The sequence below is a fragment of the Vidua chalybeata genome, chromosome 1 (assembly GCF_026979565.1).
Source record: "Vidua chalybeata isolate OUT-0048 chromosome 1, bVidCha1 merged haplotype, whole genome shotgun sequence".
NCBI lineage: Eukaryota > Metazoa > Chordata > Aves > Passeriformes > Viduidae > Vidua > Vidua chalybeata.
In genome coordinates this window covers 87989539-88015933 of record NC_071530.1, presented here as the reverse complement: position 1 = coordinate 88015933, position 26395 = coordinate 87989539, and the positions used below count along the sequence as shown (strand labels likewise).

At 35.9% G+C, this 26395-nt stretch overlaps 1 protein-coding gene across 2 annotated transcripts in view; it reads left to right on the top strand.

The window, feature by feature from the left end:
* The window catches only part of PTPN3 (protein tyrosine phosphatase non-receptor type 3), a 90313-nt gene that overhangs the window by 39467 nt on the left and 24451 nt on the right, over positions 1-26395 (top strand). For both annotated transcript variants that reach the window (XM_053959324.1, XM_053959316.1), the window contains exons 11-17: positions 3870-4042; positions 8848-8982; positions 10488-10664; positions 19903-19926; positions 21670-21868; positions 22861-22938; positions 23927-23983. In XM_053959324.1, coding sequence (XP_053815299.1) covers positions 3870-4042; positions 8848-8982; positions 10488-10664; positions 19903-19926; positions 21670-21868; positions 22861-22938; positions 23927-23983 — 843 coding nt within the window. The remainder of the gene's footprint in view (positions 1-3869; positions 4043-8847; positions 8983-10487; positions 10665-19902; positions 19927-21669; positions 21869-22860; positions 22939-23926; positions 23984-26395) is intronic.

Genomic DNA, 26395 nt, shown 5'->3' with positions numbered 1-26395 from the left:
TACTGCACTAATGCTTGCACACACACATAGCATGCACAGGGTCTGTCCTTACACACTGTAGGGGGATCTTAAGGTTTTTTTCCCTAGCTGTAAGTTTCTAAATATGTTGTTTATATGCAGGCATGTCACAGTCTGTTCGTACATATTTCACTGCATGAAGAAATGAATAGTTGGTAGACCATTATACTCACTTATGAGTGTAAACACTTGCAAGGAGTAACTTCTCTCCTGAGTCTGAGGATTAAAAATTTACTGATAAATAGTAATTTTAAAATCTAAATATTTTCAAATATACAGATAAGTACAGGCTTTCAGACAGCAGTTTTCAAGTGTGTCTGTGAGAATAAATGAGTTCTGAGTAACAGAACTCTCTGAAAATGATTAGTAAAACAGGGCTTGGAACTTGATGATTTTAAATCCCTTCCAACCCAAACCATTCTATGATTCTCTGAAAATGAATGTACTCACAGAGGTTTTGTAATATGGAAGAATAAAATGTCAATATAGAACTATCTGTGGAGTTAATGTAAAATATGTGTGTTCATTACATAAAGACTTGACTGCTGTCAAAAGTAGAATTTTTGTCTCTGGAGGCCTGTGTCACTTTTGAAGAGAGCAGCAATCTTAATTTGTTCAATTAAACATTTGATAAATGATGACAGTTCAAGGCTCTTGATTCTTTTAGCTTACCTTCTTTTAAGTGATCATAGTTCTTTGTTTCATAACCTACAGAGATGACAGTAATGCACACAGTGTCACGCTTAAAGAGCTACAGAACGGTAAAAAAAAGTAAGGCCAGCTGCATGACCTTTTTACTCCTTCTCAGTTCATATGAAAAAGCACACAGCAGGTGTGCCACTAAATCTGTGGATACATCCATCCTTGTCAGCCCTTTGCGTGAAATTTAGGGCATCAAGTGTGCAGTGCTCCAGTGGTATTGCTTGGAAAAGCTTGTTGGTGCAGTGCAGTGAGAGAGAGGGGAGTGGAGTCCTAGGGGTTTCACCACAATAGTGGGATGCTTGAGGCGTGGGTGAGGGCAGATGACTGCATTGGTGTCAGTCTTCAAAATGATCAGTTTTTTGCTTGCAAAGACAGAAGCCAATAGGTAAATGAATCTGAAAGTAAGGAAGACAGAAGAGTGTGGGGAAAACAGAGCAGATACTGTATATTCATAGGCAAGGTTTGACTAAAGATAAAGAGAGTGCTATAGAACCTCTTTTATATTTTATATGTTATACGTAGATTCTTTACAAAAATCTACAGAAAGTTCTCAAAGGCAATGAATTTGCAGTCTCCTGGGATGTTCCATGTTTCATTGATTTGTTCTCCCTATTTAATTTACTCCATTTTTCTTTCCTTATGTGCCTTTTCTGAAAAATCAACTTACCTTCTACTCACCTTCTCTTTTACCCTCCCACTGCTCTGGTCTGTTGATCAGCTACTTGATTTAGGAGTATGCAGTATTTCTTTTTCTACTGAAGAGCCAAATAAGGACTGGGGAGCAAGACTGAGGAATCAGTGAATGTTTGATAATAGCTCATGACATATAGGCTTAATGAAGGGTGTAGGATTTAAGGTAGGAATAGGAACTATGCTGTTTACAGGCTACATTCAGAAATGAAATTTTATTTTCAATGTGCTTATCTAATGCTTAAAAACAACTTAATTTGCTGCATACTAAAATACATCTTCACTTTCTATGCTGTCGATATTTTTGGATTTTCTGTTAATGGAGTAGGCATACGACTGATGCAGAAATTCTTTCATATGCTGAACTAGCAAAACACTTTAGTTATGTGGAATTGTTCCCTTTACCTTAATGGCCTCAAATTTCTCTAATCCTTATTTCTTGATAATCATTAAAATGCCATTCTTTTAGAACTTGAGTTGAGAAGTATGATGGTCATTAGATCCATGGATCCCACTAGATCTCTCCTCACCTTTAAAAAAGTACACAGATTTAACAGCATAACTTGCAAGGTGGCCTGTTAGTAAGGCAGATTGTTATTAACAAAAGGTTATGTTAGTCTAAAAATTGAATAAATTTTTATGAAACTTCTGAAAATATTTTTCCTAGCTTAAATCCATATTAAAACTTTCAGCCCACTTAAAGGCTGCTAAGAAGGTTCTGTGACAACAGAAAAGCACACTTGTAACAAGCAAAATTAATTGCTGCTATCAAACCTAAATTTAAAAACAGATTATTAGATGAACTTAGTTCCTTATCTTTATACTATAGCTTTTCAGTATAATTGAGATGTTTGGATCAAGTATTTTTTGTGGCAATTGAAAAGCCAGTGCTTCAGGCCAACAAAAATATCTTAAACTTGCTTTTGTCTGATGGAGTAGTAAAACCCTTCAAGTGGTATTCAACCAACAGGGAGTATGTCAGCAATAGCATTTGTCATTAAACCTTTGTGATGTATGCTTTATGTATTTCAAGAAATTCTGAGTTAAGATTTGCTATGCTTTCCTGCTTTATTTTACGTGACTACTTAGAAGCAATTGTGGTGAACTGACAAATTGGTTCCAGTATGCAAGAGACTCAGATAACAAACTCACATCTTGAAAAGAAAATACTTTTAAAATACTTTAATAGATATAGGGAAAACATTCCTTAAAGACTGTAATCAGTTAAATGTTTTTCAGTGCTTATGTAAAATCAAGAGGAAATATTTTTTTCTCTTGAGAGTCTCACTGTTTGTCTTAAAAGCATGTCTGAAGCCACAGATTCTCTGGACTAGACATGAAGTGATTTGCAAAATGCAGGATTGGTCTCAGATACGTGTCATTTGTAAAATGCTGCCTAGAACTAAAAAGAACACAGGAAAACCAGATTGACTATACCAGCCAAAATGATTTGTAATTACTTCCCAACAGGATTGCTGTGAACAAGCAAAAGGTTGCCTGTGTAATTATATGTTGGGATGTCCAAATCAGTCATAATTTAGAGGAGCTAGGAAAGATGAGTGGTGAAAACTTGTTTTCCACTGAAGTGCTGATCTATGCTGGCAATTGACTCAGGTCTCATGCTACCTTTATTTCTACTCTGTGCTTCACTCTCCACTTTCTTTGCATCAATAACTAGATTAACTAATCAGAGCTTTCTCTTGTACAAAACTCTAGGGGTAAACATTGGGGTGGCAGAATTGTGTTGGCACTCATGTTTCACTGGCACTTTGGCACTGAAGTTACTTGTAAGAGTTTGCACACAAGTTTTATATTCTGCTGCCTTCTGAACCACCTCATTGTGGTCTCATATTATCATCCAAGCAGGAGTGGATTTCAACAGCAGTAGCTGTAGCTCCAGTCCCATCACAACTATTTTCTTTCCCCCAAGAAAGATAATTGTTAACATCTTCAGTTTCTTCTGAAAGACTATCAAGAAATATACTTTTTGCATACTATGGCACTTGAAAGAATACTATTGAATTGAAGCCTTACATGAAGAGTTTGAATTCAAAGAATGAGAGGTTTTTTTCTTTTGAAATTGCACCCTTAATGAAATGTTTTAAAGAACGTTGTTTGTCTTAAGAGGTCAAAATCTGACTGGAAACCTGAGAATATATTTATTGGTATAACTTGGTACTCATATATACAAAATCTTTGCCACTCTAGACTTAAATATTTCATTAACATTTCACGAACTTGTAAAGTGCACATTTTGCAGTTTGGAATTTCAAATAGTCACAGAGGTATTTTGGCCATCTCCAGCTCAAAATCTATTATATGTTGATTTTTTGTTTGTTTGTTTGCCACAATGTATTTTTCATGTTTAAGCTTAAAATAATTCTATTGGTTTTTTATGACCTTGTTTACTGTTTCATCTACTTGTATATGTTGAAACATGGTGTTCCCTACTGTTACAGAATGAATCCAGAGAGCATATTGTTGCCTTCAACATGTTAAATTACAGAGCATGCAAAAATCTTTGGAAATCTTGTGTAGAGCATCACACATTTTTTCAGGCAAAGAAGTCACTACCTCATGAAAAAAAGATATTATCACATTATTGGACTCTGGGTTCTAGAAATCCAGCAAAGTAAGTATTGTGTGAAAGCACATTTTGCTCTATGATGGGAATGGGAGGATTTGTGTTAGTAGTAGCTCAAGTTGGAGTGGCAGAGTTCAGTCCTGTCCATACCTTTGTTCCAGTCTATATATGAACCATTTGACAAGTTATATGATTGTGGTTTTACTTTCTGCAATGTGATCTCCTTACAGTACAACTTCTCTTATAATTGCCTCAAAAGGTGTTTGGATATAAGTTTTGCTGCTATTTTTTCAACTTGTTGCTTCAGTCTGAAGTATTAAAACATTGGAAAGGGAAAATGTCATGTAGCTAATGATCTGGTAAGAGAATTTGCAGAACAGATTTGTTTTGAAATGTTTAGCCATTAGTGTCATGTGCACATTCTGTTTAATATGTTAGGGCAGTTTCTGGAGTGCATCACACCTACCACTTATTACGGACATAAAGATGAAAAACTTTTTCCCATTCAGGTATTCCAAGATACCCCTGTTGTGGCACTTCTAATGCTTTGTCTCATTGGATTATTCTAGTTACAGAGCTGGTAGTTTCCTAGTGTTGTCTAAGATCTAGTTACCAAGAAGTAATTCTTTAGAGCTTGTGATTTTCCTGCATGAAGCTGGGATTATTCCTCCCCATGTGCAGTAAGTGGGCTCTATTGTCATTAAAGTTAAGCTGCCAGTTTATTGCCCAGTCACATGACATAATGTTCTTCTCCATTTCTTTGCAGTTGGCCTTTATTTTTGGCCATCCTATGTGATTTTTGAAGTGGGAGGTTTTACTCTGCTCTTTTACTTTAGGGGCTTTTACATTTTTTGTTAAGTATCACTTACAGTGATTTCTTCCATTATGTTGATTTGTTCTGTTGTTACATTTATCAGCAATGCAGCTACAAAGGTGTCACGTCCTGTGTCTTCGTTGTCTCATCCATCCCATCCCAATCCACCTGCCTCACCCCCCAAAAACGTTCTGTAATGAAATATACAAAAAATGTTTCGTATTAATAGTGAAAGAAAAATAAAGTCTTGTGTCATTATCCTCTCTGGATATGAGATTCTGAGGAGGTTCTTTAACCCTTTGATCATCTGTAGACTCTCTAGAAACCTGCTTGTTCTCATGACTTTTGGAGAAATATTATATTGTTTTGTTTTTATTCATGGGTAGTGTGTTTTTGTGAGTTTTTTGTAGTATGCTCTCTAAAGAGTATAACTGTACATGTAATTTGTCAGACTGATTTTCTGTCTTCTGTTTGGGTAAGCTTTAACTTCTGAATGATATCAACATGCTTCCAATGGCTTCTCAGACTTTGGTGGCTTTCTGGCTTTTCACACTCTGATTCTGCAGAAATTATTACCAAGTGCACTGGTATTGCTTGTAAATGAAGCAATTAACTCCTAAGGGCTGTCCAATGCAGGAATTCTGATAAAATGTTATGCTTTCTGCTGGAGTATAATTCCATGTTTTCACCTAGTACTAGATCATATCTGGATGATCTGGTTTCTAGAACATAGGAAAAAAAGTAGTTGCACAAACAGTATTCTAATTTTCTAACATTTTAAAAATCCCTATTTTTAGAATTAATTCATTTATGAACTGATATGACCTTGTTTTTCCTGTAGTTGAGGTGTTGAGGTGACTCAAAGTTTGTTGGATTGTCAGGTCCTGGAGTCCTTTATTTCTTTCAAATTTGCAAAGAGATTGAAAAGCCTGATCCTCCTATAGGACAGATATATACACACAAGCATTGCACAGCCTTTTTAATGTTAAGAAAGAAAACAGTATGAGTTCCAAAGGGCCGGTTTAGTATAATTTCATTTTTTACCATTTTTACATTTTATTTTTGACTAATCTGCTGTCACAATTTCTTAATAGCCTGTAGCATAGAGGACAGTTCTCATTGTTGATCTGAATTACTAAGAAATAATTATTTTCAAGGGATTTCAATACTCTGAGAAACTGTCTCTGCTAAATTGCTTACTTAGACTTCTAAGGAATCTGCAGGGGGAGAATAGGTTATGGAGATACCTTCCATCAGCTTAGGATAACCTCTTTGGCCTTATTTATACCAGCAGTATAAATATAATTTTATTATGTTTTATTATATTTGTATACCAGCTGTAAGCATGAATTTTAGGATCTACATGAGGAGGAAGTAACTCAGCAACCATTGCTATGAAAGACTGCTTAACTGCATAAGAAGCAACAGTAATTTTGAAAAGCTTCGAGTAGTTCCTATGAACTCAGCAAAATATTTTCTCAAAAGAGTTAAGAAAAATTGTGAAAAAGTCTCTTCTGAGGTCATATTTTACATATTGAAAATTTTTACTTTCCAACTTGTTTATGATTGCGGAATGTTGTAAGATTTTCCATGTTCCTTTTCAAGGATGGCTCTGAACTCACATGGAAGTTACACAACCAAAAAAGAGATTCTGCATTCTCCCTTAGGAAAGGGAACATATTTTTATGTTGTGTAAATCACACAAACACAGACAAACCAAACCACAAACCCAAATGTGCACACAAAAGCTCCACTGACCACAACGTGCAGTCCTGGAGATTTTAAGATTGACTCACATTCAAGAATTCTTTTCATGCAGCTTCCATCAGCTTTGAAAGGTGCCACATTCAGGTTTTACCATCTTAAGTATCACAGATTTTCCTATGGAATTTGTGGCTTTCTTGTTCTGTGTTCTTCTACACTTTTTTGAGGCAGATACTCCAGCATTTATTACATCAGTTCAGATAGTTGCAGTACTTGAGTACAATTTCTTATTTGCACATACCTGTGTCCTTCTTGATCCTCTTAGCTTAGAGGATCCATTTAAATTAGGCTTCTGAGTTGCATAAACCACCTGTGAGCCTTGTTCAAGGAGCAGGCTGAATTACATCTCCCAGATTCTGAGAAGTAAATTCTGGACTGAATGCTGAATAATCTCTCCTAGACACATTCTCATTCCTTGTTGAAAAGCTAAAAAATGTATCTGTATTTTTCTCCAAGGATAGCCTCAGTAATAGATAGGAGAAAGGAAGCATCATTTCCAGATAGTACAGCCCATTCCAGAAACACTTTGGCTGCCTCCCAGAATGTTTGCTGAGAAATATGCTGATATATGACATTTGAATGGCAGCTATTTGAATTCAGATTTTTTTTATCTTCTGTGCCTTAATTGAAATACCTAGAGACATACCCTATAGGTGATTTTGTGGTCAGGATTAGGGGTTTAAGATTAGAGTTAGGGTTTAGGATTCTGGCTTCCATCACATGAGTTATGTTGCACTTCAAGTTGTCTGTGTTGGAAAATGCCTCAACAGCCACTTGTAAAAATAAAAAGCTTATTAATGTGGAGTTCTTCACAATGCATTTTTCATAATGCATCATCTTTTTCCAGTGTTTCCCTCTGCTCCAACTATGTAAGGGTTCTTTGAAAGATGTCTGTTTCTGAAGAAGATGAGTAGCTGGTACCTTGTCATTATATTCAGAAGTGTTTGAAAAATAAAATCAGTAGTATAGCCAAAAGCTTCTCCTAAGTTGATGGACTTTGTTTATTAGTAAGCATGGAAAGATAAATGGGTAGCTGATTGTAATATGTAGATGCTTCATACTAAGTTTTTGATGTTTTCTATACTTGGAGAAGTTTTTAAAGTACATTTAGAAGATGAAGGAATTGATTTCCATTAAAATCATGGGCAGGATATATGAAATACTTCAGTATATATTTGAAAAAAAAATTATGGGTTGCTTTTTCTTTTACTTATATTAGCAAAAAGTAGTACAATGCAAAGCATGCTTAAGGTTTGATTTTAGCATAATACTCAGAGTTTTAGTAAGATTTTTATTTCTTTTTTTTTTATTTTATTTTTAATACTATGTAAAATTGAGACTTTTCAGCTCTGTAGTAAGATCCTTACATAGCCTGCTAGCCCAGCTGTCCATTATGTACAGTTCAGGGCTTCATGAGCCAAAGGTGTTTTTTCTGTAACTAATAAATTGTTTCTTCCATGAGAAATCCTAGGTCTGTAAAATTAAGGGTGAGCAGCTTATCTCTCAGCTTGACTTGTGGAATGCTGTATAAAATGATGCATAAGAGTTAATTTATCTCAGTTTCAGTCCACTTAAAGATTTTCTTTATGCTGTGTATTTTCACTATTAAGATACTTTTACTGCTTTCCTAGCTGTGGTTCTTATCCTGTTGCAGCCTTTTTCTTCTCAGATTCTTGTCAAAAGAAGTAGTCCAGACCTGGAGATTCTATTTTCATGTCAGATTTTTTTTTTAGTGGTTTATCTCTATAAGGACTACATCACTCAAAGGTGGCTTCCCTCCACAATATAATGTTGTCTGGTTTAGCTCTTAATTGATGAGGCAGCAGGTAGATGGGTAAAGTTGTCCTGTGCTCAGTGAAGCTCTTGCCTAATTTTGTTACCCCTTTGTGAATATTAACAGGGAAGCTTCAGAACATACTACCTGTGTCTGAACTGTGTTCTGTCAGGCACTCAGTTCAGTGCCAGTAGGACATACTGAATTTCCTGTTTTCCCCTCTGTCTTAAACACAATTGGGTAAAAATAATTCTCAGAAAAAGTTATTTTTACCCAGGCTTGTGGTGAGCAATGTAGCAGGGATTAACTAGCAGGGAATCACTTTTATTGTCACTAATGAGGGACAGCAAATGTCTCTGTGAGAATGTAAATGCATAAGTAAGGAGGGGTAAGCACAGGGGGACACTTTAAATTATGAAGTTGACTTTCATAAGCATATTTTATTTCATTTAAGTTTTCTATGCAAAATAATTCACATATAGCTGTTTTATATCTTTTCAGGTCTGTAAACAACCAGTACTGCAGAAAAGTGATAGGTGGGATGGTTTGGAACCCATCTATGAGACGATCCTTATCAGTTGAGCACCTAGAGACCAAAAGCCTTCCTTCTCGATCGCCTCCTGTTACCCCCAATTGGTAAATCCATTTTCAGCCTTTTCCATGCCTTCTAGCCTCCTACCATTTCTAATTGTATGTACTCTAGGAGAATAATTATGTACTGTGTACATATATATTTAAGCATTTTTATTCTGAATATATATATGACAACAGAAGGGTGGGTGTCACCTCAACTTTAGCAAGGCTTTCATGCTGTCTGCCAAAATATTTTACCCAAGTTAAGACATTATGTTTCTGGATGGGTGGACAACAGGGTGGTTTAAAAAAAAATGTTAAAATGATTGGATGACTGGACTAAGAGGGGAGTCGTTAATGGGTCACACTCTACCTGGACAACAATAAAAAGTAGATGAATGCCGGGGTCTCTCTTGAGACCTGTCCTGCTTAACCTCTTTATGACCTGGCAATGGTATGCTTGATCATAAAGTTTGCAGATGGCACCAAACTGGGGGATGAGTCAGTAAGCCTGAGGACAGGGCTGCTCTCCAAAGTGATCTCGATAATCTGGAGAAATAGGCCAATAAGAAATGTGTGAAATTCAACAAAGACAAGCAGAGTGTCCTGGGAAATAAGAACCCAGTGTAACAGTATTGTCTGCAGTGCAACTTTCTGGAAAACAACCTAGTAATCTTTATAGGCAGAAGTGGTACATGAACCATCTGGTATGCCCTGACAGCAAACAAGTCCAACCTGGCAGAATTGACAGAGTTGTAGATAGTAGTTCAGTGGAAGTGGTAGGCCCTTTTGGCCCAGCATTCTCTAGATTTTATTAGAATGCTGCAGTCCTTTTTGTCTGCAAATATAAAACAGACACAAACTCAGCAAAGCAAAGCTCAGGAAAAGACCACTGGCTCCAAGGCAGTCAGGAGGCTGGAGCACCTACCCTGTGAGGAGAGGCTGACATAGTGGCACATGTTCAACCTGGAGAAGCAGGGGTTGCCCAGATGCCTAATAACAGCCCAGAATTACTTAGGAGTAGGACAGCTACAGGATTAGGCTGGGTTTTTCACTATTGCATAGTGGGAGAATGAGGCAACAAGTATATGTTGAAACAAAAGAGGTTTTGTCATGATACAGTGGAAAAACTGCTTCACCTCATGGACAGTCATTGCCTGGGGAAGTTTTGTGGTCTCCATCTCCATCCTTCAGATTTTTTGAGATATGAGTGAATAAAGCCTTAAGCAGCCTACTCTGGCCTTAGTTGACCCTGCTTTGAGCAGAAGATTGGACTAGGTGACCCCCATGACTCCTTTCCAACCAGAATTATCCTATGATTAAAACGTAATAATGTAAGTTGTATTTTACAGAGGGAGAAACACAGATCAGTTCAGCATACTGAACCTAGCAGTATATGATTGCCTAGTATACCATACAGAATGCTTAAAAATTGATCATTTGAAGTGAGACTTATAGGCCTGGTATGAAAATTCAGATCATAACTGCAATAGGATAGAAATTTTTCTTTTATAAAATTTCATGAAATATTCTAATCTTCCTGCTTGTTTGTATTCTGTATTTTTAAGGCGGAGTCCTAGACTACGGCACGAAATCCGCAAACCACGACACTCATCTGTAGATAACCTTACGAACGAGATTAGTTATATTACTGAAACAGAGGATGTTTTTTACACATATAAGGGCTCTCCAACATCAAAGGACAGTGATTCAGAGTTCTCTCAGAACCGTAGTCCACAGAGGAGGTAAGGACGTCAGGAAACAATCCATTGCCTATTTTGATTTTTTTTAAAAGCACCAAACAAAAAACCCAAAGAGCTGTAGTGTGAAACAGATGCAATCAGTTGTAATGGTACAATGAGTTCAAACAGTTCTGTTTGCATGAGCTTTATTTTGACCAATTGCTATCCTGCAAATGCCATGACGCAAAATGACAAGTCAAAAGCATACCAACCCTTCATCCCTGATCAATACACAGTACTTGAGCTGTTAGTAAAATTAGAAGTACTAAGGCATGTCTGTTCAAATCTGTTATATCCTGTTTCCGAGTAGGTTTTGCAACCCTTTTCTACCTGCCAGAAACTCTTTTGTGGGGAGAAAGACGTAGTGAACTCTTTTGAGAGTTCACTCAGGTTCCACATCATCAGCTCAGCCTTGTCAGTTGAAAGAGGTATTGCATTTGAGTGTACACAAGAACATCATAATGCTGGTGGTCATCCATCTTTTTCTTCTTCAGAGGAACTGTCGATGGCTTGTCTAAAGGCAGTGTCTGCTTTTTGGCTGTATTCCTTGAGGACCTACTTTTTTCTCCTTTCCAGTGCCTTAACAACTGCTAGGTTTGGTACCAGGAGTTGAAGCACCTGTCTTTGTGCGCTCTGATTATTTGCTCATTCATGTATTAACATTATATGTATGGCTACGCTGATTTCTTAATGAATAACTTCAGATTGTCACAATATCAGCTTCAGAAATAATGTATGAAGTCATTAATTGTTCAGTCTCAAAAAGAAAACAGCTGCTTTAAAACTTGGAACTGGGGAGAATGCTACGTATTAAAATGCATGTAGCATTTGGTAGAATTGCAAAAGAAACATGGTTTTTAGTAATGCCTAGTGACTTTAAGGCAAGGTGTATTTTGAGAAGCAATGTCTTAATGGAAGCTGATAGGACTCACCTGCCTCTGTGACAGTGTGCAGGTACTAAATATAGCTGTAAATTCTGATTGAAACTATTTCCTTTAAATTCTGTAAAATTATTACTACATTTCAGCAGAGAGTTTTCAATTAAAGAAAGGAATAATTGGCATGTATGCTTGTTTGGATTTTGTCACTCTTTTGAATATATTAAGTATTTTGAGTTTGTCACTTCATTTTTCTATATTTCTGACTGGAAGACAGCTGAACCTTAATAGTATTTATTAGTAGTAATGGCAGTAGTAGCCATGATAATACATAAAAGTTAGGCCTTTAGATGTTGTGAATAGTCATAAATAGGAAACCATGTCTTTGCTGTGTTTTAAAGTTTGCAGATGACACTTTTAGAAGTATTTTCTGAGTAAAAATAGTGAGAGGCAAACATAAGAAGAGAAGATGAGGGTAGAAGCTGTAAACAGAAAATTATGTTGCCATGCGCTGTGTTTTGTGACTGGCAAATTGTGTCTTGTCAGCTAGTACATTGTAGGACTTCTTTTATTTTCCTTTTTCTTTTCTTCCCCTATAGTTTTTTCTTTCCTTCCTGTTTCAGTTATCTTATACCTACTGAGAATGGAGTGGAAATGCCTGCCTTCATGCCTTTTCTCAGACAATGAAAAAAAGGATGTTCTAAATTTGAAAATAGCACATTCATTTATTTTCTGAGCCCTAGTGACTGTGCTGAATCTGAGTAAGATCACTCACTGTGGAGATTTTTACTGTTACTACCACACATAAATCATTGCTTTTTTTCTTAAATCACATCCCAAATGCATTATCAGTTTTTTGGGTATGTTTATAATATTTGATACTCTGCAGGTAAGTGAAAAAATGCCTGCATAAATCTGAGTAATTAAATGTTTTGGAAGAAGAATGGAATAAATGATCCTTTGTTGTCTTGACTGTTAGATTTTTGTGAAGTAAAATAGTCATTAATAATTTCCTTTTTAACAATTGAGGTAAAATAGTCGCCATTAAAAAAACCCCACTTTTTCTCTACACTGAAGTTTGTTAGTCTACATTCCAGTTTTTTTCCTTTTGCAGTCTTAGAGTAGTTATTACTTACTTCACTTATTTTGTTGAAAGATGCAAAATGAAATTAAGTATGTTTGTGTAGTAAAATCTTTCTTTCCATGAATGCTGTATTAATGGATGAAATCCTACCCTATCAGCTAAATCGGTTTTGTAAGAAAAAAAGTTTACCTTGCATATCCTCAGTATTAAATATGGATGTTTCCCCTGGGCTTTTTGAACAGGTTTAACAAACAGCTGGTTATTTTTAAAGGCAGAGTGATGGACTTGTCCAGGGAATTCTTTTTTACTGCAATTTTTGCTTTGTCTAGCTTGGTATAGTGCTTGAAGATTACCACTGTTGCAGTCTGTCTTGATAAAGGTACCACTACAGTTTCCAAATTTGGAATAAGGAGAGACTCACAGATGTAGAGGAACAAGTCATCCTTGCTGATTTGCCTTCTCTGACACCACTCTGATCTGTATGCTACTGTGTCACTTAAGGGGAAAAGGTACAGGAAAAATAAAATAGTCCTACTGAAGTATGTGGCATTGTTTCAATATCAGGTTGGGAAATTCCAAAACATCCTTGATTTATGCAGTAACCTTCAAATCAAACTTGGTTTTAACTGGGGCAGTAGATGAGTTGTTTTGGAATCATGTACTTTGACATGCTTGCTCTTTTATCAGGTATTGGGTTTTCTCCTGAGAGGCTGCACTGGCCATCCCCAGTGCAAGGTCTGGTTCTTGGCATTGGTAGCTTTAAAAAAAAAAAATTAAAATGTAACTTAATATGTGTAGGATTCTTCATACATGAGCTCTTTGAAGAAACCAAAATAAAAACTTAAAATAAAGTAGCATGCCCTTTACCCTCAAGTAAATAAGTGAAAATTTAAACTGCTATAACAATTTTGCTGGTGTCTTTATGTTAAGGTATTTGGTGTAAATTAAAAATGTAATTTTCAATGTTTCAATAATACACTTTTTAAACACTTGGTGAACCTGAAATACCAAGGTCTGTCATGAAAACTTAAAGCCAATGTAAACAAATACTATTTAAGGATCTTTGGACTTTATTTTTTCTTGTTTTCGTTTTTCCTTTCCTTTTTCTCAAGCATCTTTGGGTACAAGAGGTGTGATACAGATGTTCAGCCTTCATTAGGCAATGAGAAATGAAAACAAACAAATGACAAGAAATGAAAACTGAAAAGCACTGTGTTGTTTAATGCTCAGCCTCCAAGAACCCAGCTATGGGAAGCTGCATGGTTTTCTACCATTCAGTATGAAAAAGGAATATACTCCATTCTTCTTTGCTCATGGACTTAAGGTTTTCATCTGGCTTTGTGGGAAGACCTGTGTTGTGGCCAGCACCTGCACCTGTCCCTTAACTGAATGTTAGTAAGCTCAGGTTTCTTTAAGAAAAGAAGGTGTTACATGCAAAGGATTACTGAAACAAACAGTAATTTATTTTGGCAGTTCAGGATAATCTTAGTCATGTTACGTGTACAGGAGTTGTTTCCCCTTTCCTTTATATGAGGAGAAGAGCTTATTTTTGATCTTGTAAATTCAGGTTTAATGGCTTGTGCTTTTAGAAATATTTTTAATTTTTTTATATCATAGATGAAATAGTTTGGAGTGTTAATATAGTTGTTGTTTGCCCTCTTAATGCCTTTCTTCCTGTTTTTTGAATGCACTTTTCTGAATAGGAAGGATACTTGTCAGGAAGAATATATAAATTTGCATTGGTTTAACCCCAGCCAGCAACCAAGCACCACACAGCCACTCACTCATTCCCTCACCAATGGAATCAGGGAGAGAGAATCAGAATTGTAAGAGCTAGAAAGTGCATAGGCTGAGATAAAGACAGTTAAAGAGGGAAAGCAAAAGCCATGCACAGAAGCAAAAGAAAACCAGGAATAAATTCTCTGCTTCCCATGGGCAGGCAGGTGTTCAGCCATCTCTGGGAGATCAGGGCCCCCTGATATAACAGTAACTTGGGAAGACAAACTCCATCGCTCCAAATTCTCCTTCTTCCTACTTCTTTCCCCCACTTTATATACTGAGCATGATGTCATATGGTCTGGAATATCCCTTTGGTCAGTTGGGGTCACCTGTCCTGGCTGTGTCTCCTCCCAACCTCCCAAGCACCCAAAACTTCCTCACCAGCATGAAAAGCAGCAAAGGCCTTAGCTCTGTGGAAGCTCTGCTCAGCAATAACAAAAATATCTCTGTATTATCAGCCCTGCACAAATCCAAACCACAATTCAACACAAATCCAAAACAGGGCCCTATACTGGACACTGTGGAGAAAATTACATCAGCCAAAACCAGCACAGTCGTTTTGTGGAATTATATAAGGTGCTAAAGAGAAAAAATAACTGGCTTATTGGCTTGGAAAAGTAACCTGATTAGCTGTGTGAAGGAGGGTCTTGTTATCTGATTTATATTCAGTTTCTCCTGTTCACCTTGTAATTAAATAAGCCAAACATGTCTGTTTGATTTGGAACAGCAGATCGTGTAGGAGCAAGTGTTTTGGTACTTTTTAGAGTAGGTTTGCTGGCCTAACAGAAAAGATTAGTGAAATTTTCTGTCTAACCAGAAAGAAGATTATTGTAAAACATATTTCTAAGTGATAAGGTATAGTAACAGTCAGCAAGAAAAGCTCCCTGGCAGGTAAGATGATACAGATCGTATATTTAGAGCCATACATTGATTGATGAGATAAACCTGGCAAGTTATTCACAGGTGCAAGCATATGATGCATGAGAACCAGAAGGCTGGGGGAGTCAAGGAGGGGTTGGTTGCATTATTGCCTTGCTCTGCCAAAAGAAGATTATCAAGAATATAGAGCCAACTCTTATTGGAGATGCAGAGCAAAAACGTGAGGCCAACACAAGTTGCAGCTAGGGAGATACTCAAAAGATAATGTGGGGGGCAGGGGAGGGAATCACATTTGATTATTTAAGCCTTTTTATGCATCAGCAAAAAGGTGGAGTTATTTTCATCCTTGGAAAATCTCAAAACACAACATGGCAAGGACCTGAATACCCTCATCTAGCTTTGATGTCTATTCTTTGAAAAAGAGTTTATGTGACCTCTCAGGATCCCTTCCAACATAAATTATTTTGAGTCTGTAATTCTTCTTGTTATAAATGCAATATATCTCTTCATAAACTTTTGTCTGAAATGCTTACAAAGCTATAAGCATCTTTCAATTTACATTGTAAAACTATCTTTTGCTAGTGATACAGATGGAATAATGTGTGCAGCCCCAGAGTTGGAGAGGAAGGAAATGAAATGATGAACTAATATACAAAACGGAAATTCACTTGCACTGTGCTATGAATTTCTGGAAGTGCACATACGTTCCTAGTGTGAGTGTGATGCATCATCTGGTGAAGGTATTGCACTGAAAATAGATTTCCTAAACGGATGCTGCATTTGTTCAATTCTTTTAGCTTAGCATTTGGTAGACAATAACTGTGGCTGCATAGTGAGCTTTGGTGAATGTACTATGGGAACACATTATTAGTTAAACTAAAATATGATTTTTCATGAGAGGAAAATTTTTAAAGCTTTACTGTTGATAAAAGTACCCTTCAGATTTATCCAGCTGAGACCCTGTAGCTACTTTTTGGGTAGAAAATTGCAAATATGTGAACCCCCCCATATTGTAAACTGCTATTTATCCTTAGTACTTAATCATACACAAATATGATAATTTCTTTGTTTCTACAAAATCTGTTGCATTTCACAAAATTCTATTGTCCTTGTTTGTGTACTTCAGCCTTTCTCAAGGAAGATATCCTAATACTAGACAGTGGAGCTGGGAATGTTTCAATTACTTTCAAATTAGAATTATAATGCTACTACTAATAGACTTTAAGTTTTTTGTGCTTTTCCACCCAAATATACATGAAAACAGTGCATGTATATATTTTGCTTAGATGCAAACTTTGCTTTTTCAATATATCCTTATTCAAATGTACTACACTTTCCTTGCCAGTTCAAAATGCAAGAATTTTGCATCTAAATGGAAAGTCTCAAAGTTGAATTGCAAATCTTTGATAAGGCAAACCTTGCAGCAATCCAAGCAGTTGCTGTGTATCAAAACACATGAAACTTTCTTGGCAAGCCAGTAAACTGGGTACAGTCAATAGAGACAATGCAGAGTAACAAAGTATCCCTTTTAAGGTGATGGTAGCAGCTTACAAATGTGAATGACTGGAATTTATAGGAAATCACTGAAAAGCTTGTGTATGCCATGAAGTCCTCAAGTTTTCTGTACTGGTTCTCTTAATTATACAGTACAAAAAACTTATGACACCTTACACAGTCATTCTCTTCATAGAAATGCTGAATGTTCTGTGTATAAATTCATTTAAAAGGCAGCAGAAAGATGTTGTTGCAAGTACCTTCCACTTATTTTCCTTATGAATAAAAAACCCAGTTGTAATGGTGAGTCCTCAGAAAAGAGGTGATAGTGGAAATGCTGGCATACTCACTTTCCCCAGCCCTGCAGGTGTTACAATGAAAGAAGCTTTAAGAACTTCAAGAACAGCACAAGGGCAAAACCTACAGATGTTTCCTTCAGTTGTTTGTAAAGGGGGAGTTTTGCTACAGTGCTATTGTTTCAGTTGACCCTTTTCTCTCGGGGTTTTATTCTGCTGTAGTTTATGATCCTAGGTTCTCAAAATAGCAGAATTCCCTGGTAGGTCACACCAAAATGAGGAGGTGGGGTCTTTCCTTAAAACCTTTCCATTCTGTCCTTTTGACAGAAGAGGAGAGTTAGACTTTTCAGGGCAAAGACCTATATTTAAAGGTAATTGTCAATAGATCAATCCATACTGAATGCAAGATTGAAATGGCATGATTATAGTTATATTGTGAGGTGAGAAAGAGAAATTACATGAAGTTTTGAAGTGTTTGCTTGTTTGCTGCACCAATGGAAAGCTTAATCTCCTTGCAAGGAAGGACTCTCTTCCTTGATGAAAAAGTTGAATGGCTGGTCTGGTGAGTGTTGTCTTTCATTGACTTAAAATACAGTCCTTGTATATTGTGAAATGAGGAAGATGGCTTAGTGTAACACTGTGTAGCTGAAAAAAAATCACCTAGTTATTCATGTTTAAGGTATTTTATCATATTGCTGAGTAATTAAATGTTAGAAAAACTATTTAACTGCATTGGAGTGCAAAATTCTGCAGCTCTAGCATGCTGACCTACTGAGGACTTTAAAAGACGCAGCTGTGCTGCCTCTCATTTATTCTTTCAGGCACTGAATTTGGTCACTTTTCTCGGTCAAATATTTGGCCACCTTTCTTCCCAATTTAAAAGGTTACAGAATTTTCAGTTAATCTTTTAGAGCTAATGTGTTTGAATTAAAGTGCAATAATTTAACAAATAAGTCTTCATCAAATAGTACTAAGAATTTATTTCCCACATTCAAGTCTCCAAAGGTAGAGATAATGAAAAATTTACTGTAAGTTTATAGAAGGTCTGTGAATGAAAGCCAAAGCTCATTTTTTTTTTTTTACTTTCTCAAACTGCCTCTTTCTCTTGGAAAGATAGAGTGGAGGTAATATATTAAAACCAGGTCATTGTATTGATTTTCATCACAATTCTATGTCTGTAAATTTTTGATGAAGACTGTTGAAAGGGTTAACTCAGGGCAATTTTGATTCTGCACAGAATTTAGTAATAGAGCTGCAGGTCTCCTGTGGCAAAATGTAAAAAAAAGATGTACAGTTTCATTGTTCTTTGCCTTACAAGGAAATCCATCACCTTAATGAAAATAAATTCAGTGTTTCTTTATTTTTAGTGTGACTTCCTAAGGAAATAAGGCTTATGTCATTGTACAGTCCCTCTGCCTGATTCCACTTGAGAATATTTGGACAATGCAATCAAATGTAATGTAGGAGATGAGTTTTTGAACATGCAAAGTTGCTCAAGACTAGTGAAAGTCAGTGACTAAGCAGAGAAAAAATCCCAAAACATTGTCCTCTCACTGAGGAGTTAAAGTACAAGTTCAGTATTTGTCCCATTTAGATGGGGGCTGGTCAGGCAGCAGGAGAGTTTACATTCCCATAGGATCTGCTTACCCTTGGAGGGTAAAAATATAAGGGGAAGAAGCTTCATGTTTTAAAAGTATTAAAAGTACACAGAACTCAAACCTCCAAAATTCCTCAGAGATCAAGCTTTATCATCTCTGTCGCTCAAAGAAGAATTTCTTCATATTGTCAAATTACATACAAGGAACCTTAACTAGATTGATACTGGTGCTATTTTTACTGTCATTTTAGTGAAATGTAGTATGTAATTCTTAGTATTAAGGATGATTTAGAGAGCATGAATTGAAAATTTAACTGTATACTGTGAATGGCCTCCTATAACTTTGCAATTCAGCAAGTCTGCTTTCAAACTGAACTACTTCACATATTTTTTCCAGCATGGATATATACCACTCCAGGATTTTTGGTCACTCCTTAAATGAATTTGTAAAATTATTCCATCTGTCTTAAACTTTGTTTTGTAAGCACGTTTTTTGGTAACTTTTACTTTAAAATTTGTCTTAGTAGCACTGCTACTGTTTTAATTTCTGTCATGTCATTTAGCTGCTTGTTCATGGGATTTTTGTTGAAGTTAATTGAATGCATTGGAAAATGCTCTGTACAGCAAATTTTGATTTCTTTTCCATTCTAGATTGTCCTCATTGCTATAACCACTTCTATCTTCATTATATTTTGTCTCAAAGTTTTCTGTCAACACCTTCTCTGCTCTTACTTCATGAAAATAAGCACTGGAAATGTCAAGCTTCTGAAGCCACCCGTGCTCGTTTCTGGCTACCTAAACATAAAGATCTTGCCATATTTTGACTTTTACAAAATACTATCGGTGAATCTGTAGTTATAATCCACACCTAAAACTTTCTGAAATGATGTAGTGTGTCTGGCTAAATAATTGCCTGTGTAAACTCCTGCATAGTTTGAGTTGCAGTAGCAGATAGGTGCTGCCTGTATTGGGCTTGTATCAAAAGCAGAAGTGAGTGGTCAGAGCTGCCCTGGGATTTTTGCAGTGTGTCTCATAAACACCAATCAGTTATCTGATTCAGACTTTCACCATAGGGTTAAGTATTCTTTAATTTATTATGACCACACCTTTTGGCTTTTATGCAGGCTTTTTTTTTTTTTTTTTTTTTTTAATTGGAGTTTAGTTCTTGTTTTCTTGAAGATTTAACTTACGTTCATTTAACATTGGTTTTGTATTTCTGTTTTTTTTTTACCAGGTCATCTGAACAAGAATCACCAAAGTGAGTTTTCTTTATGCTTTCTCCTATGTCTTTAAGATAATAATGACATATGTAATTTCAACTGACTTTTCAAAGTAGTGGTTTTGTATGATTAAAAGATACAAATAAATGTATGAATCAATGAAGACTGTAAAGATTTGTGGGGAAAAAAATAAGTTTTGGTGTCAGGATTTGGAGAGTTTTAAGTTGTAATAGATCTCTCATCACTATTAACAAAAAAAGTTGGTTAAAAACTGTTACAAAAGTTTAATGATGCAAAAATCCACTGGTAATTTTATGTGGTGACTCTTTACATAGTGCATTTATATAGTGTTCCTCCTTGCTTAACATTGACTTCATCAGAATCATGAAAAGTCTTGGAAACTACTAGATAAAACTTGAATTTTGACAGTGTAATTATAGTTCACTGCTTCAAAGCATTCTGAAACTTTGAATGCATTCAGAAAGTACCACTTCCTGTAGTAACTGAAAATACTGCAAATGTTGCATGAAGCACCTCATTGCCATTGCCAAGTACACATAGTCTAACTGAAGGTCAGAGGTATTATGGTAAGAATACATTTCCTTGATGGCATCTTCCAGGACATTTGCGTTTGTTGTGATCAGATTATCACAGGCTGAAAAACAAGTGGCTGCAACATTGAAGTTTGCTGCAATACAAGTCCTGTATGTGAAAAGTTACACTCCTTGGACTGTAGAATTACTTCTTCATTGACAGCTCAAAATGGCTGCTGGAAATGGTTCAAAAAAGCTCATATATATCTACCCAAAGCAGAAATATTCAAATTTGTTTGAATTTAAAAATTTTAATGCCAAGGTTTACTTGGCAAGACATGTACTTCTGCCACTTTAGCACTGTCAAAATGTGATGTTGCTATACCTTGAACTTTCCCCAAGGCAGATATTTTCACATTAGGTAGTATTTAAAAGGATGGAGCAGTTAGTCTGTATGATATCCATGAGTTTGGTCCAATTAAAGAAGGGGGTTGGTTGTATGAGAAGTCTGTATGTCATCCTTTTCATAAGAGGAATGTAGCTAAATGAATGTTTGGGAACTCCTGGAGAACCATCAGGAAACTTGGGCAGTTCCCAGATTTGAGGATTTTAGTTACTGACTTTTGTTATCATTTAATGTTAAAGTTCTTGAATGCTAGATCTGTACCCTAAGGTAGTTCTGAGTCCTTTCGTGTGGCTATAACTGCCTCAATAACACAATACTTCAACTGCAATTAAACCTTTCATTGTCACTTCATTTCCTGTTTCTCTGACAATTTACCCTGGCTTTTCTTCAAACTGCCTTCTCCCACAGGGATAAGGTTGAGATGGCACTTGTAAGAGGAAGGAATCTTTAAAAAAAAAAAAAGTGCTTTTCAGGAATGAGAGTGGAATCACAGCAAAAGATTTTTCATGGATAGAATTGGCAGCTGAAGTGCCTTTCCCTTGTGGTTCAGCCCTCTCCATTTGTTACTGTGAATTCTTGTACCACTGCAACAGTGCCTTTCACTGCTAGCATCCAAACATTTTGCTTAAAATGGTTTTGCTATTCCAGAATTTTTGTCCGTTTTTCTGGATGTCCACTGATCAAATTATAGGCTTAGATCACACTCCAGTCCTGTTACCCTGCACTTCCACTAAAAAGTGGTACTAAATCTTTTTAACTCTTAGAACTTGCTCTTTTTAAATCTTTTAATTTAAAAATCTAGATAACAGTACCTTTACAATATTTATCCTTTCAAAATAAAGGAATATATTGGGAAACAGTCCGACCCGGAGCTCTCTGACCCATCTCTCACCTAAAGCCTTGGCTCGGTCTCCCAATGGAGTTGGCAACATTTCTGGCTCTTACCCATTGGAAGGGGTGGATAAGCAGTTCCTAGAAACCTATGACAACGTTACAAAAAGCAGCTCGACGGAAGACTCCAGTCAGTACTACTGCGATAAGGTATGTGCACTTGGGTGCTCGTAAAGTCAGAACTAGCAGTGAATGTGACTTGGAGCTGCGGTTTGAGAATGCGTAAAGTGCTGGCTGTCTTTCAGGATGGGCATGTTTTATGTAGTAATGAGAGTAGATCTCGTGTTGCTACTCACATTTATCCAAGGTTCTGTGATAGACAAACTTACCAGGTGCATTGGTTTCCAAAGTGTCCAGCATTCTAGAAGCTTCAGGGAAAGTTCCTAGTGGAATAAAAATCCTTACATGATTAAGTCTTGTTTCTTCCAAGGGAAAAAAAAGATCAGCTAACTCAAGTTGCTGTCTGAAAAGCAGACACAGCTCTGCTTTATCCCAGGCTGAACATCATCCTTTTGGGTTCTGACCTGGCTGGAGATCAGCTGCTCCTTGCTAACGTTATGATTGTGGATCATTCTTCCCCAGCCTGTTCCAGAGGGGTTCTGGCTAAAAGTGGGCACTTACAATTAATTAAAACAACTAACTAAAATTAGTTCTATCATTTCCACCATGTCCATTAGCTGCTGACACTTTTTAATTCTTCTGCCTTCTGTTGCGTAATTCTTCTGTGGATCTGTTGCATAAAAATACGCCTATTTAAAGGAGAAAAGTCAAGGGAAAAATGGTCACTTGATAGTTCCTGGAGTAGAATAATTTCTATTCATATGTTGCACCTAAGCTTTTAATGACAACAGGTTGGAACTTTAATAGGATTTATCAGTTGGGAAGGAAAGCTAAGATAAGAGTAACAATGTTAGGACAGAGCAACCAGAAGAAGTTTGCTGAGATGTATGTTGTTATTTTTACTATTTAAAAGGTCACTACCAGAGGTATATTCTACAGCCATATCCTCTTTCTATTTCAAATGTGGATTTAAATAGAGTATTTTTGTTCAGCACTTCTAAATTTGGTTGCTTTTTTTTCTAATTTGCTGATATTTTCTTCTAGAAATCAGAACATTTTCTTTCTCTTTCTATATATTGCAGAATGACCTAATAGAGGGAGATTTACTTTTGGTGCGTATCATACCAGATGAAGAAGGGAAGTTTGGATTTAATCTAAAGGTAAAGCAGCTGTCTTTGAATTATTTTTAAATGCTTTATGGATAAGGTGTTTTTACTTCAAGGTTTTTAGAATTTTTTTAATATAAAGATTTGGAGAAAGCAGTCTATTTTACAGGAATGCCCTCTGGACTGAGAGTTTCTAGAAGTGGCAGCCTAATCCTTAAGTGCTAAAGCAACACTTACAGAAACAAGCATGTAATAGTTCTCTGGTTTTCAGTTGCATATATTATGGGCATGGCACATATCCAAGGCACAGTGCCTATTTGGCTGCTGAAATATGAACTCAAAAGCCTAATTTAAAGCATCGACTTTTGGAAAATTGGACCTCTGTATTATAAAACAATTTAAATAGTTTGTGCTGTTCCATTTAATTATACCCATTAAAAATCATATTGAAAATTTCAAAATTAATTTGTGAAGAAAATTTAAATTAGTATTGATAATTGACTATTGTAAATGTTTTACGTTCCCTCACTGAAATGCCATTTAAGCAGAATATTATAAATTTGCCATAATAATAAAATTAGAGTAGAGTTTGGTCATTTCACCTTGGCTATTTATTGGTGATGTAAAGAGAATAAAGGAGAACAGTTGTCTGGAACTTTGATCTTACCAGATTCCTTGCACATTTGTCACAAAATCTAAGAAAACTGTCTGCCTTGGAAGTTCAAGTGTTAAATTAGGCTTACTTCAAGGACAGAGTTACAAAAAAATGTTCCATTTTATCTGTTTATGCCAATTAAAATGTATGGCTTGAAAGAGATGCCCAATCTAGTTTACTGGAAATTGGTACATTTAAAGACACCACAACCCACCCCATGATTCCTCATTTACTGATGAAAATTCAGTCCTACCAAGCCTGTCCATGATGACACAACATAAAAAATTATATAAAAAGAAAATAAGCAATTACTTCTTTTAAATTCTGCTTGTGCTTAATGGTAGATTTATGGTTGCTATTTACTTGATGTTCCTCTCATTCCTCTAGGGTGGAGTAGATCAGAAAATGCCACTGCTGGTATCAAGAATAACTCCAGGATCACCTGTAAGTAAATTCTTGAGGCTTTTAACCCCTTCCATTGCTACTCCATTGCTACTCCTTCCACCTCTCAAAATTCTGTACACATAGAAATTTGGACGCCTGTAACCAGTATGAGATAGCAGCAGAACTGTTCTTGTTAGGGATTGGTTTAACCAGTGATTTCTTCAACCAGAGGTTAAAAGATCTGGAAGAGTTTGTCAAACCAGATATAAGTAGAAAGTATATCTGTGTTCTCCTGTCATCTCAAAAAGTGCATCCTGAACTGGAAAATGCTTGATGAGGGGCAAGAACTGGGGAAAAGGAACATCATTTACTGAAGAAGGGCCCTTGTAACCCTAGAAAAAAATAGGTGGTTTCACGGAGATGTAGTAGGGATCTGCAAGATTAGGAGCACTGTGATAAAGGAATTCCAGCAGAAATATGGACTACTAAATTAAGTTTGTGAAGGTCAGGTTCTTCATGTTTGGTGAAGTAGTTCTTTGCGCAGAAGATAGTAGGCCTACCTGTGAAACTCCTTGACAAAGGATGTGTGGTTAAAATAATTTTTTGTGTGGTCAGGACAGGAGAAATACGTGGGGAAAAAAGCTATTGTTATTGACTAAGCTAGCCACAGTAGGCTGAGGAAATCCTTAGGGCTAAAATTATTTATAGGATGGGAAAGTACATGGCAGGAGAGAGGGAGCATAAAAAGGGAGCATATGTTTGCTCTGCTCTTATTTTGCCATAGACTTTTTGCTTATGGAGATGTTTATAGACTAGGTGAAATGTTTATAATAATCAGCAGAGTCATTGAGTTCGTCTGTTGACTTGTGATTATAATAATAGGAACATAAAATGTTTTTAAACTTTTTTTTAAAAAATAATTATTACATAAATTTGTGAGGACAAATGTTATATCAAATTTTTTCACTTGCCTTTTTCCAAACTATATTTCCTGACACTCATAAAATAATTTCAGTGCAGACTTGTTAGGAAATATTACTAACTTAATCCTAAAAATACAATGCACTCTGAATCTTCTGACTCTTCTGAAATTTGATAAGCAATCACAGGACTGGTATCTAAATGTCATGATGCTAATCCAGCTGAAACAGATTGCTTGAGAAGTTATTTTTTTGTCACATGTATGATTTTTGGCCTGACTTACACAGTTCATAGAACTCCTTTATGAACTATAATAATTATTTGAAAAAATGTTTGGTAGGAAATTATAATTATAACTTACATCCAGGAATTGAAAATAAAACAGTTCCTAAGACATTTCATGGTCAACCTAGCAAATATTCTAACGGTGATTTGAGATTCTGAAATTATATAGGGCAAACAGGCTCATTCTGCAATCAGAGAATGAAAGATGTTTCTCCAGAGGCAGTAATTTCCTTTGGTAGATTTGGCTGGTCTTCTGGAAAGCACTGATCTGTATTTTTTCTCTTGGATTGAAAAAGGACTGGACTTCCAACTTTAAACACTTGATTGAAGTGTCTCCCTTTGGTCTCATAGGCAAGGACAAGAGTGACCAATTATCTCTCTAGCCTAGTAAACCACCAAGTTTAGTTGGTGGTTTAGTTGCCAGGATCACAATAAAAAATGGAAACAGTTATCCAATATGTAATACTCAGCAGCAGTGCTAGGGAAATCATGTCATGTTATAGCAAGAGGAAAATAATAAACTTATTTCTAGAGAATAGCAGTATTAACATTGATTATATTGTTTTCCATAAAGAAAATTTTACCTGTTCTTTACTGTTTAATGAAATAGCTTATAGCTGATATAAGTTCAAATTTAAGTCAAAATTAAGTCATTTTGGTATTATTTTAGCTCAGTTATGCCTTACCTTCATTTCTGCTATTTTAACTTCCACTAGATTCACTCATTACCCTGTGAACTGTCTTTAGGGATGCTATTTGGTAATATTATTTGCTAAGATTGTTTCTCAGGTTTGTAGGTCACCTTTTTCTCACTTTCCTACAAAAAAATGTGTATTTTTTGTAGAGGAGGGGAAGCAAATCTACTCCCCAAAATAAGGCAGCATTTTCCTTTACACATCCTAAAGTTCTTTTAAAAAAATCCTTTAATAAAGCAGCGATGTAGTATGCAGGGAAAATTGAAGGACAGAGTACCCACATTTTTTGTGAAAGCATATTTTAGTGAAGGAACAGCCATTTATTTCATCTGTTTGGTCTGAGGTTTTTTTGTTTGTTTGGTTGTTTTTTTTTTTTTTGGTTTTTTTTTGTTTTTTTTTGTTTGTTTTTGTTTTTTTTTTTTTTTTTTTGTTTTTTTTTTTTTTTTTTTTGTTTTTGTTTTTTTTTTTTAAGTTCCATACAGATTTTTTTCACAAACAGTATTAAGGCTCTCAGGTGGTAAAGAGGTCATTATGGTTTTATTTAATAGAGATTTTGATGGGAAAAAGCCAT